This window comes from Elephas maximus, chromosome 12, assembly GCF_024166365.1.
Source record: "Elephas maximus indicus isolate mEleMax1 chromosome 12, mEleMax1 primary haplotype, whole genome shotgun sequence".
NCBI lineage: Eukaryota > Metazoa > Chordata > Mammalia > Proboscidea > Elephantidae > Elephas > Elephas maximus.
The window spans coordinates 40,855,720-40,868,018 of record NC_064830.1 but is presented as its reverse complement, the minus strand read 5'-3'; the positions used below and the strand labels follow the sequence as shown (position 1 = coordinate 40,868,018).

The following is a 12,299-nucleotide window of genomic DNA, read 5'->3' as shown; positions in this document are numbered from 1 at the left end:
TGAGAGGTCTGAGGACGCGAAGAGGTAGAAACCTCAACCTAGCTCCTCGCTGCACCGAGGCGCGCGCCTCCCCAAAGGGCAGGACTCGCGGGCGCCCCCGAGGTCCAGCCCTCCAGTGCCTCCTCCCGGCCCCCAGCCTGGCCGGGGCCCTGGGCCGCACAGGGGGAGATGGCCTGGAGCGGGGCACGCGCTGCCAAGCGCAGGAAAGGGGCTTCTCGGCCCGAGTTCACACTCGCCTCCAACACCCCCTACCACCGCGACACTGGCCCCGGGCATACACACCTGGGGGCAGGAAGTTTTTCCCCCCCTTTTTCCCCTCGGAAGCGACGCAGACGCAAGGGCTCCTGCAGCGTTGCGAGTCCAGACGCGGGAGGCTCCTGCTGCCGCCGCCGGAGCCGAGCCCAACGTTCCGGGTTCCCGGGCCCCGCTCCTAAGCCTGGCCCGGCCCCGCGGAGCCGCCCGGATCCTAGGTCCCCAGAGCCGCATCCTTCGCTCCCCAGCCCGGCCGAGCTCTTACCTCTGGCCGCGCCGCTCCGGCCCCGGCCCGACGCGCAGAGAGCCCGGGGTCGCGGGTGGGCACAGGAGGACTGATGGGACCGGGTCGACGGCGCCGGCGGGTAGCGGTAGCTGGGGCCGCTCGGGTCCTGGCCGGGAGGAACGGATCCAGGTCCACCTCCTTGCGTTCTTGCTTTCCGCCTTCTCTCCCTTTTCCTTCTCCTCCTCCGCCGCCGCCGCCTCCCGGCAGCCCAGGGAGGATGCCCGGGAGAGGGAAGTCAGTCCTTCTGCCTGTCAGCCTTGCGGCTGTGCGCGGCGCGGCGCGGCTCTCACCGAGGCGGCGGCGGCGGCGGTGGCTCCGGCAGCATCGCCCCCGCCCTCTCCCCGCAGCCGCGGCGGCCGCGGGGCTGGGGCTGGCTCCGGGCTCGGGGCTCAGGCTCCAGGCGGGGGCTGCGCTCAGGCGCGGCGGCCGCTGGGGCTGCGGGCGGGCGCTGTGGGGCCGGGGCCGGGGCCGGAGCTGCGGCTAGATCCGCGGTGGCGGTGACGGCGGCGGTGGCGCGAGGGCTGGCACGGCCGCGGCGCGGGGACCATGCTCCCTTCTGGCTCGCTCCGCTCCGGGTACCGTCTGCTTTAGCTGCGAGGGAGGCGGGCTTCGGCGCGCAGCCAGGGGCGGGCGGAGCCAATCACGGGCGCCGGAGTGGGCGGGGGTGGAGGGTGCAAGAGGCGGGGCGCCCCCGGCCCTACACCGCGCGCTGCTCCGGGGGCCCGAGGGATCCCCAGCAGCCGCGCGCTCGGCCCAGGGCGGAGTGCTGGCGGGTGTGTCCATCCGTCCGTCCGCCGCGCCCGCCCCCCCTGCGGTGGCTCCCGGCAGCGGCTCACCCGGTCAGCGGCCGCGCCCGGCGGACGCTTGGCGCGTGGCATCCGCTGCCGTGTCGGTGCCTCCTGGCCCTGCCGGCCCAGGGTTGGGGACTGAGGCGAGTTCCCTGTCTGCTCCCAACACCTGAGGAAACTGGCAGAAAAGTTTGAGAACGAAAAGTCCAACCATCTTTCAGCTTCCGCCCTCCCTGTGGCACTCCAGCCACCGGGAAGGAGCAGGAATTGTCCACATTTTCGAAGGACCACGGCTAACCACGAAAACCCTTCCTGAGTGCGCACTGACTCACCAGTCTACACTGACTTCCCTGTTCACACTGACCCTCCTGAATCTACACTTACTCTTGCTGCCCCTGTTTAGACAGCCACTACTCCGGCCACACCAAGCCGTCACGTCTACACTGACACGCGCCCCCCTGCCCCGCAGCTGTCTCTCACACTGTCTACACTGACGAAATTTCCTCAGTCCCATCCCCTCTCTGCCTGCACAGACTGTCTACACAAATCCTAACTCCAACTCTACTTTGGCTTGTCTGGAGGCCTGTGGCCGCCCCTGAGGGCTTTTCCATTAAACCCGAAAATTTCATTTCAGCACGAGACTTCTTTTCCTTTGGTAACTTTCTTCAGATCTGCTTTTTATTCCCTGACCTCACTCTCCTCCCCTACCTCCCCTAGTCTGGTTTTGAATTTCTGAGGAAATACCAGCTCTCCCAACCTTCCCCCCCCCCCCCACCCGCAGCCTGACTGTGAATGGGTCTCAAGGCCAGGCCAAAGCCCCTCAGCGCTGAGGCCTGGGAGGAAATTGAGGAGGGTGAGGTGAGGAGACCCTTCCTACTGGGCCTGAACTGGGAGGAGCTGGCCTGGGATGGCTTTGTCAGTTCCCACCCCCACGTGCCAGGGCAGAAGACGGACTTTGTCAGTAAATCCCTCTCTCTCTCAAGTCACTCTTGTGACGTGTGAATCCAGGCGGCTGCTCTCCTTGGCTGTAAACTCGGTGTAGGGGATTGTGTCTTCTTTAATATCTTGTAGGAAGCAGAGTACAGTGTCGGAGCTGATAAATAATAAATAATAATGATCTACTGAGAGTAGCAGCAGAAGTGTCAGTGAAAGGGGATGAGGACGCAAAGGGAAATGGACCACCGGTGCTGGGGTAACTGCATTTCCTGACAAAAATCCAATGAAGTTTTGGTGTGTTGAAGTGGAGGGCGGGGGGAGAGAACAACAACAACAACAAAAAAAAACCACAGGGAGGGATTAATCTGTGATGATGGGGTCAGGCAGGAAAACTGGTATGTCATTAACAGAGGGTGACAGAGGGTGCTTTAAAGGGGGGCACAGGGTGGGGGTAGGGGAATAAAAACTCCCCAAGGATTCTCAAACAACACATGAAGGTGAAGGATGGATGTGGTTTGAATATTAAGTTCTTAAAATGGTGCATGAAAATTGACAGAAGAGAAACATAAATGGTAAAAGGGAGAAAAAAGGGATTACTTGGACTTTAGAAAAGATACACGGGTAGGAGCTCAAGCAACTAAAAGCAAAGAGAAAGAGGGCGAGGGTGAGCCACTGTTCATTCCTGCCATAGGAGGCCACCCTCTGAATAATCTTCACGGACCCAGCAACTGTGAACACACAGGAATCCACAGGCTACATGCTGGAGCAGCGCAGTGTATGGCAGCGTGTGGGCATTACGGAAATGTGGCAAAGGCTTGCAGGGTCTGTGATACGTTACGATCTGACAATTTGAGGCATTCATGTCTTACAGATAATCTCGAATGATACTCAAATGAAAGAGAAAAAACACGCACTCCAAAAATTCTCCCTAAGCTGCATTTCTACGTGAAGGTGGAAGGATTCTCCCAGTTTCTCAGCTGGCATGATCAGAAAAGAGGCTGTGCTGAATCCCCATCCAGCCAAGACCTTAAGGAACCACCTCCCTCCAGTGATACCAAGGGTGCAGTTTCTTGAGTAATGCAAAGTCTCCAAGGTTGGAACTTGGTAACAGCTCACTGGGGTTGCCAGTTTGTCAGGGAGAATGAGAAAAGCTGTGTGAATTAGAATCACAGTAGGCTTGCCTGCCCTCTCCATGCACCACCCTTCTTCCATCCCCAGAGTCTAAATGCAAACAAGAGTTTCCAGAGTCAGAAATCAAGATCTTCCTTGGCAGTAAGACTGCCCAGCTGACGGCCGTTTTATGAAGGGCCTGCTCTGGTCTGCACATGGGCTCCATTTCATCTGAAGTGCAGTTGTTCATGTCATGTGCCCTGTCATGTGCTCTGTGTTGGGTAAGGGATCTTGTTCTCTGTCTGCCTCGATCATGCTGGTGTCTGGGACCTGTTCTGGGTTGTTCTCTGCCCTTGTCTGTGGTGCAGAGAATATGCTCCATGGTCTGTGTGGATCTCTCTGGGTGGTACATGGGATTTGTTTAGTGTTGCACATGGGAATATCTTTTGCTCTGGTCAAAGATTTCTCCAGAAAGCTGGGAATCAGCTCTGTGAGTACCTTCCAGAAGCCAGCCCTCCCTGTCCTGGCAGGGATGCCCCTACCTGGTTGTGGGATCAGACTAATGTGCAGGCTCCAAGCAAATGGGTTGTAAAGGAGAGGCTCTGTGATGCACAAGGAAGTAGAATGGAAAACTCCAGAACATCCATTCCCTGCTCAGAACACAGAACTTTATTTGTGCAGCCAATTAGACAAGGGGCTTTGTGCTGGAAAGGCCACTATTGTGACTTATGGAACCACCAGAGGAGGCCACATCAGGATCACCTGGGAATGTCCCATATGCCCACTGTGGATGAGATGGACTTCTTTCATGGTTTGTATTTATAATAAAACCACAACTGTCTTTCACCGAGTGGCTACTATACGCCAAGAATTGTCCCAGGTACTCTACCCTGTTATCTTGCTAATCACCACCAAAACCAATGGAATTGGTATTGTTAGGCTCAAAAACTTAAGTCACAGAGAGGGCAAGTGATTTCCCACTATCACATAGCAAATAATAGCAGAGCTGGAGTTTGAGCCTGGTTGATTCCAAGGCCCATGCTCTGTCACTATGTTCCCTATACTGCAAAATGAATGCAATTTCTTTTGTCGTTAGCCAGTGCTTCTCCCCTGGAGTAGAACCAGTGGACGCTGATTTTGCCTTTATCAACAGCCAGTCCTGGACCCAGAAGAAGAAGTCAGTTCTTAGAATACGACAGCTGATGTAGAAGAGGGGGCAGGAGTCTCTTTGATACCCAAAAGCACAGCTCACTGGGAGAGTGTCAGGCTCATCAGAAACTGCGATTTGACAGGACATCTGTTTCCAGGAGCACAGTGGGTATGAACGAGGCAGTAGCCAGCCTCTGTGCTGGCTGGAGCTTTGTGTTTGCTGTTTTGTTTTTCTAACATTATGCTCCACTAAAACCACCCCCATTTGGCATCAAAAGCGTTCCTAAATCCTGCGTAAGCCACTGTCCCTCCAGTGGTTAATCAATCCATAAAAATCTATTTAGCACCTACTGTGTGTCCAGCATTTCAACCCTGTGGTGTTGATTGAAGCAGGAAGTAAGAAGTCACAGCTGCTGAGTTTTCACTGTGACCGCCCTGCTCTGTGATGTGTCACAAGACACTTGCCAATCATTCAATCAGGCATTTACTGAGAACCTCCTGGATGCTCAGCTCTGTGCTGGGTACTGTCAGGAATACAGAGTCCCTGGGTGGTGCAAATGGTTAAGTGCTCCACTACTAACTCTGAAAGGTTGGCAGTTCAAACCCACCCAGAGGTGCCTTGAAAGACAGGCCTGGAGATATGCTTCCAAAACGTCAAAGCCTGGAAAACCCTATGGAGTACCATTCTACTCTGTACATATGGGGTCTCCATGAGTCAGTATCAACTTGACGGTGATTAACAACAATAACCCTTTGTTCCATTTTACTCCAAATACAGTCCTTAGTTCTTGTTCTTGACAGGAGTTAAGATAACAGCAGGTGTTATCAAAGGATATAATTTAGAGCTCAGTTGTGGGGAAAAGTTCCAAGTGCTCTAGGGAGTCAAGGGGGTGATTGACAAGAGTTAGGCTGGTAGGGGTGGATCCTGGGGTAAGCAGGCATCAGACTGGACCTGAGGAGCGAGGTGGTTTACCTGGGAGGCAGAAGGGCCCTAATCCGGTCATCAGGAGGAGACAGGAGTGCTGGATTAGTGGAATCACACTGTATGATAGTGTTTGGAATGCAACTTGTTTGTAAAACTCATTTTGTTTGAGTGAAAGTGTATTTTCTTCTTTTGCCCAAATCAGTGAAACATTAGATTCTGAGACTCAGAACAAAACCCATGTCTTTTTTTTGGCATTCTCAATGGCAGGAATTCAGCACCTTTTTTAGTACCACTTGTTTGCAGGTGGCAGGAACGCTAATTAGACAGAGCCAATAACAATTTTCCTGGGTAGCTGTGCCTCCAAAACTGACAGCAGATACAACTGACAGCAGACACTGCTCAGGCTTTGGGGAGAGCGGTTTCGTTCATAGTGTCTGGAGAGATGGAACTTAATCGTTTCTCAGTCTATATTGGTAGTCGGCTTGCCCACAGTGATCAGAATTCCACTTCATGTTTCTAATGTTTAAGGTTGGGTCAGTGATTTTATATGATATAGTGTGAAAATAAGACCCAGTGGCTAATAAGAGAGATTATGAGGGCAATTTAGTTTGAATTTTAGAGGATTCTTTTACTCATTGAGCCGTGTTCTCTAAGGGGAAAATTCAGGAGACTTTTGAGAGAAGATTGAAACTTCACAGCTCTTCCCATAAACACACTTTTCAGCTTTTTTAAGAAGAAAGAGGTAAAGGGCCTGCCTGTTACCTGTTTGACTCCAGAATCCCCTAGTGCCACTGTCTGCTATCTCCCTTTAGGGCCTTGAGGCTGGGACCATGGCGTTAGTGTGGTAATTTGGAAGCCCTGAGTTGAGTCATAGGTAGGCCAGTGACCCCCCGACGACCCCCTAGGGCAGGATGCTGTCTCCAGGACAGTACCTTCAGCTGTCCTCTGGCCTCCTCCCTGACTTAGGCTGCCTGAGAGAGCATCACAGCCCACATGGGCAGCAGACAGAGAGAACACTGCAAAACCTTTGACAGCAAATCTCATTTTCATCAGCTATTTAATGAACACGGCCAGGTCCTGGGCTCTGTCTGAGGAATTATTGTTTGTCTCCACACCCCAAAGCTGAGGCAGCCTGTCATGATCACAAGCAAAAGATAGCACTTCCTCCAGGGAACACACGCTCTATTCTCCCTGCGGACAGAGGTGTTGGAAGTCAAGCTTCATGCACTCTCCTAGTGTGAGATAAACCTCTGGTTCCAGCGTGATGTAGCTAATGATTTCAGCTATTTTGAATCCTTTGGAATAGGTGATCCTGTACTTCATCTTCGTGTTTATCCCTACCAGAGTTGGTGAAGCTGCAGGCACCGTCTGTGCTGTGAGGTCTGGGAGGAAAAACTTGTGAGGCCACTCCCTATGGAAACAAATGCAAGTCAACAACAGCGTCCCAGGAGGCTCTGCCCCAGAAAGCCAGGGTGGCAAGGTAAGCAATGACTTAACCAGCCACCAAAAAGCAATAGCACCTGGAAAAACAAATCAGTTGCCATTGAGGCGATCAGACTCATGGTGACCCCATGTGTGTCAGAGTAAAACTGTGTTCCATAAGGTTTTCAATGGTTGATTTTTTTGGAAGTATATTGCCAGGCCTTTCTTCTGAGGTACCTCTGGGTGGACTCGAACTGCCAACCTTTCAGTTAGTAGTGAGTGTGTTAACTGTTTGTACCCCAGGGACTCCAAACTCAGGAGTAAATTTACCTGCTGTATATTTACTGAGGGTCTTAAAAACAGCCCAAAGTCTGTAAATTAGCCACCCTCTGGTCCAGGTGCACCTTACTGTAAGAAAATTTGATATATAATATTTCAAAATTATAAAACAGAAGGATATATGGGTTTCCCTTGAGTGAAGCTTTTCTCTTTGCAGTTGAGTCTGTGTCTGATTTGTTAGAAAGTCTGTTCACATACAACTGGTCAGAAACACATTCATTTATTTATTTAAGATTTACAACTCACCTATTTCCAAGAAATCTTGAAGAACTTACAGGTTAAAACATGGAGCAGAATAAGACATTTAGGGAATGAAATAGAACAGACACCACATAAAGGAAGGAGGGGATAGAGGCCTCCAGCACTTAAGGTGAATGGGTCTCTACAATTAGGAGCTTGCTAAGGAAAAAAGGGCAATGGGCCAGCTTACCTGATTGTATAAAGGAAGGCACATTTGTATCAGGTAATAAAATATGTTTGGAAGAGATACTGTTTAAAAACCAGAAGCTGTTATAAATGAAAGAATGTAGTATTGTTGAGATAAAACGTTTCTCCTTGAGGTTCACCCTTCAGCCAAGATTGGACAGGCCCATAAAACAAAACGAGACTAAGCGGGCACACTAGCCCAGGGGCAAGGACTAGAAGGCAGGAGGGAGCAGGAAAGCTGGTAATAGGGAACCCAAGTTTGAGAAGGGAGAGTGTTGGCATGTCATGGGGTTGTTAACCAATGTCATAAAAGAGTATGTGTACTGTTTAATGAGAAACTAATGTGTTCTGTAAACCTTCATTTAAAGTACAATACAAAAAAATAAAAGGTTTCTCCTCGAGACTTTTGGAAACAACTGCTAAACGTGGAAAAGTGTGATGCTACAGGTCTGTGACATTAACACTTTTCACTACTTTTAAACCTTTGAACAATATTTACCAGATGATTCTTATAAAAAAAAAATTTCAGTGCTTTATTGTTGTTGTCATTAACTGCTGTTGAGTTGGTTCCAACTCATATCGACCCTGTGCACAAGAGAACAAAACACTGCCTGGTCCTGAGCCATCCTCACAATTGTTGTTATGCTTGAGCCCATTGCTGCAGCCACTGTGCCAACCCATCTCCTTGAGGGCCTTCCTCTTTTTCACTGACCCTCTACTTTACCAAGCATGATGTCCTTCTCTAGGGACTGATCCCTCCTGACAACGTGCCCAAAGTATGTGAGACATAGTCTCGCCATCCTTACTTTTAAGGAGCATTCTGGTTGTACTTATTCCAAGACAGATTTGTTCATTCTTTTGGCAGTCCATGGTATATTCAATATTCTTCGCCAACACCATAATTCAAAGGTGTCAGTTATTTTTCGGTCTTCCTTATTCATTGTCCAGCTTTCACATGCATATGAGGCAACTGAAAACACCGTGGCTTGGGTCAGGAATACCTTAGTCTTCAAGCTGACGTCTTTGCTTTTCAACACTTTAAAGAGGTCTTTTGCAGCTCATTTGCCCAATGCAGTGCGTCTTTTGATTTCTTGACTGCTGCTTCCATGACCGTTGATTGTGGATCCAATTAAAATGACATGCTTGACAACCTCAGTGTCCTCTCCGTTTATCATGATGTTGCTTATTGATCCAATTGTGAGGATTTTTGTTTTCTTTATGTTGAAGTGTAATCCATACTGAAGGTTGTGGTCTTTGGTCTTCATCATTAAGTGCTTCAAGCCCTCTTCGCTTTCAGCAAGCAAAGTTGTGTCATCTGCATATCGCAGGTTGTTAATGACTCTTCCTCCGATCTTGATGCCCTGTTCTTCTTCATATAGTCCAGCTTCTTGGATTATTTGCACGGCATACAGATTGAATAGGTATGGTGAAAAGACACAACCTTGACTCACACCTTTCCTGACTTTAAACCATGCAGTATCCCCTTGTTCTGTTTGAACAACTGCCTCTTGATCCATGTGCAGATTCCTCATGAACAATATTAAGTGTTCAGAATTCCCATTATATGTGATGTTATCCATAATTTGTTATGACCCACACAGTCAAATGCCTTAGCATGGTCAATAAAACACAGATAAACAACTTTCTGGCATTCTGTCCTTTCAGCCACAATCCATCTGACATCAGCAATGATATCCTTGGTTATTGCAGATTCAGAAAAAGTGTTGCAAATTGGACACATTTCCTTCAGGTGGCTGTGAATTTTTCTAGAGAGCAACAGGTGTCTTCTAGCTAAAGTCTAAACCCTCAGGAATGTCAATACAGTTTTAAGGCAATTTCAAAATTAGCCAGGGAGTTCTGGCTACTGGAAAGCTTCATTAGAAACCACCAAAACTTTAGAATAGGTGAATTTGGAAAAGCCTAGAAGGCATTGAAAAGAGAACAATATTTGGAATCTAAGATAGTCATATACCAAACTGCAGATAAATCATACAAAATGTAATCTAAGATTTATTTAAAAGGGCAGCTTCATATTTATATTCAAGGCTGCTTTTACTGGGAATCAAGATTGACATGGGTCAGTAGATGTGTGTGTGTGAGTGTGTTATTCAAAAGAAACAAAGTTGTTGGTTGAGGAGACAGCATGTAGAATAATGATGTAGCGATGATAAAAATACCAACAATAGACTCAGTTCCTTGTTACATGTGCCACTTCATGGGGCTGCCTCAAGACATGATAGCTGGGTTCTCCCTGAGTAAATGATCCAAGAGAAAGGATGTGTGTGTGAGAGAGAGGGAGAGACAGAGAGAAAAAGAGAGAGAATATGAGGGACCAAGACAGGAGCTGCAATGTCTTTTGTAACTTAATCTCAGAAGTGGCTCACAGAAGAATCAACATGGCCGAGACCCTGATTTGGACTTTTAGTTTCCAGAACTGTGAGGAAATAAAATTCTATTCTTAAAAGCCCCCGGCTTGTGATATTTCTGTTATGGACCAAAACCAAACCAAACCCTTTGCTGTCGAGTCAATTCTGACTCATAGTGACCCTATAGAACAGAGTAGAACTGCCTCATAGAGTTTCAAAGGAGCTGCTGGTAGATTCAAACTGCTGACGTTTTGGTCAGCAGCCAAGCTCTTAACCACTGTGCCACCAGGGGTCCTTAGTTTGGAAGCACTAGGTAATTAAGACATTGGTCATCTTAGAGTCCATTATTTATAGAAAAGGGGAGGGTGGGCCTGGTGGAATGCATTTACTTTACTTGATTTCAGGAATCCAGGCTTGACGATGAGTTCCTGGTTGGAGCAAACAGCTAAGCACTTGATTACTAGCCAAAAGGTTGATGTTTTGAACCCACTCAGAGGTACCTTAGAAAACAGGCTTCTGAAAGGTCACAGCCTTGAAAACCCTATGGAGGACAGTTCTACTCTGCACACATGGGTCGCCAGGAGTCAGAATAGATTAGAAGGCAACTAACAACATCAGGGGACGTGAGACTCTGAAAGAGAAAATGGTTCAAGAAGGTGGAGGATCCCTCCTTTAAGTAATTCTTAATGTATAATTGCCAGTGCTGATGAAAAGAAATAATAATGGTATCCATGAAGCCACAGTGGGTACTGGGGAAGTTTACCTTTAAGTTCAGCTGGCAAAATGGGAGAAGAGGTATAAATGTAGGGGGACCACACAAGCATAGTTTGCTAATTAGGACTAATTAATTGAGGTAGCAAAGCTGTGAGAATAACAATAAAGTTTTGATTATTTGACATGAACAGAGAATCAAGAAAGAAGCTGTTGGGTGATTGTGGTGGTAAATTGTCTAATACTAAGGATTTCTATGGAGCAAATGCTTACCGAGTGCCACTATGGCCTAGGTGAGATGCCAGGTGTTGAGGACACAAAGATAATTAAGAAAAGCTTGCTGCCCTAGAGGGTCTCCCAGTCTAATGGGAAGACAAACATATAAACAAACGCTGTTCAGCATGATTGATACCATGATGAGATTCAGTACAGGTAAAACGGGGACATTAGAGCAGGCACTGCTGGTGCTACTTGGGGGCAGATGGGTCAGGGAAGGCTTTACAGAAGAGATGACACTTGAGTGGAGTCTCCAGTGATGAGCAGGGATTTGCCAAGTGAACAATAGGAGGAAGGGCAGAGAAAACAAGAATCACAAAGCAGACAGATGTGAAAGAGCATGGTAGGCTGGGGAAGCTGCTAGTGCTTCTTAGGGCCAGAGCGAGATGGGTAGCACAGACAGGGCTGGAAAGTGGAGACCACTTCAGGGAACGCTGGATGCTCTGCACAGGGGTCAGAGAGGGTAGGGTTCCTCAAAGTGAGGTCCCACATCGAAATCACTTTGAAGCCTTGTTAAAATGCAAATTCCTAAGCCTAACTCCACGACTATGTAGGCAGATTGTTCACTATAACTATTTCCTCTTCTTCTTGGGCCAACTACATTTCCCAGCCTCCTTTGCAATTAGGTGTACTCATGTGACTGAGTTCGAGCCAATGAATGTGAATGGAAGTGACGTGTGCCATTTCCAGCTCTGGTCCATTGAAATCTGCCTTGCATATTCTCTGGGTTCTTTCCTCCCTCTCCAGGTTGATGCAGGCAGACAAGCATGGGGATCTTGGAAGCCCATGTTGAAGATGGCAAAGTGACAGAACTGAAAATGCCCTGGGTTCCAGAATTATTGTCTGGAGAGGACCACCCACTTTGACTGGGAACACTCATTTTCGGGCTTTATGAGTACAAGAAATAAAACTCTTGTGTTTGAGTCACTATACATTTTTGGGTTGGTTTGTTTTAGCAGCTAGTGTTACTCCAACTAATGAAGCAGTTGACTCAGAGTGAATCTGAAGATTCTGCCCTTTTAATACATACCCCAGGCGAGTTTGAGAACACTGCTAGAGGCAAAGGCAAACCAGCCTCTCATGGGTTTAAGGCAGACCAAGTAACATAATGCTATTTGCATTTTAAAATGGCAGAGAGAACGAGGAACTTATCCTCTTTCTTCTTTGCCAAAAAGAACAATCCACTGACTAAAAAGAAAAAGAAAATTTTGGTAAGAGAAAATTGAAGTTCAAGATGAGTAAAGAGATTATAATAGCACCAAGGTGCTATAAATGAGCTCAAGGCTCTTGGCCAGGACAAATTATACTCCAGG

At 48.4% G+C, this 12,299-nt stretch overlaps 1 protein-coding gene across 5 annotated transcripts in view; it reads right to left on the bottom strand.

Moving 5' to 3' along the window:
* The window catches only part of KLHL29 (kelch like family member 29), a 392,553-nt gene extending 391,951 nt beyond the window's left edge, over positions 1-602 (bottom strand). For 2 of the 5 annotated variants that reach the window (XM_049904621.1, XM_049904623.1), the window contains exon 1: positions 283-568. In XM_049904621.1, the coding sequence (XP_049760578.1) occupies positions 283-486 (204 nt within the window). In that variant the 5' untranslated portion in view covers positions 487-568. Of the gene's footprint in view, positions 1-282 lie in introns of all 5 variants that reach the window. The other 3 variants (XM_049904624.1, XM_049904630.1, XM_049904627.1) reach the window with 3 other exon arrangements.
* Positions 603-12,299: the final 11,697 nt, after the last annotated feature.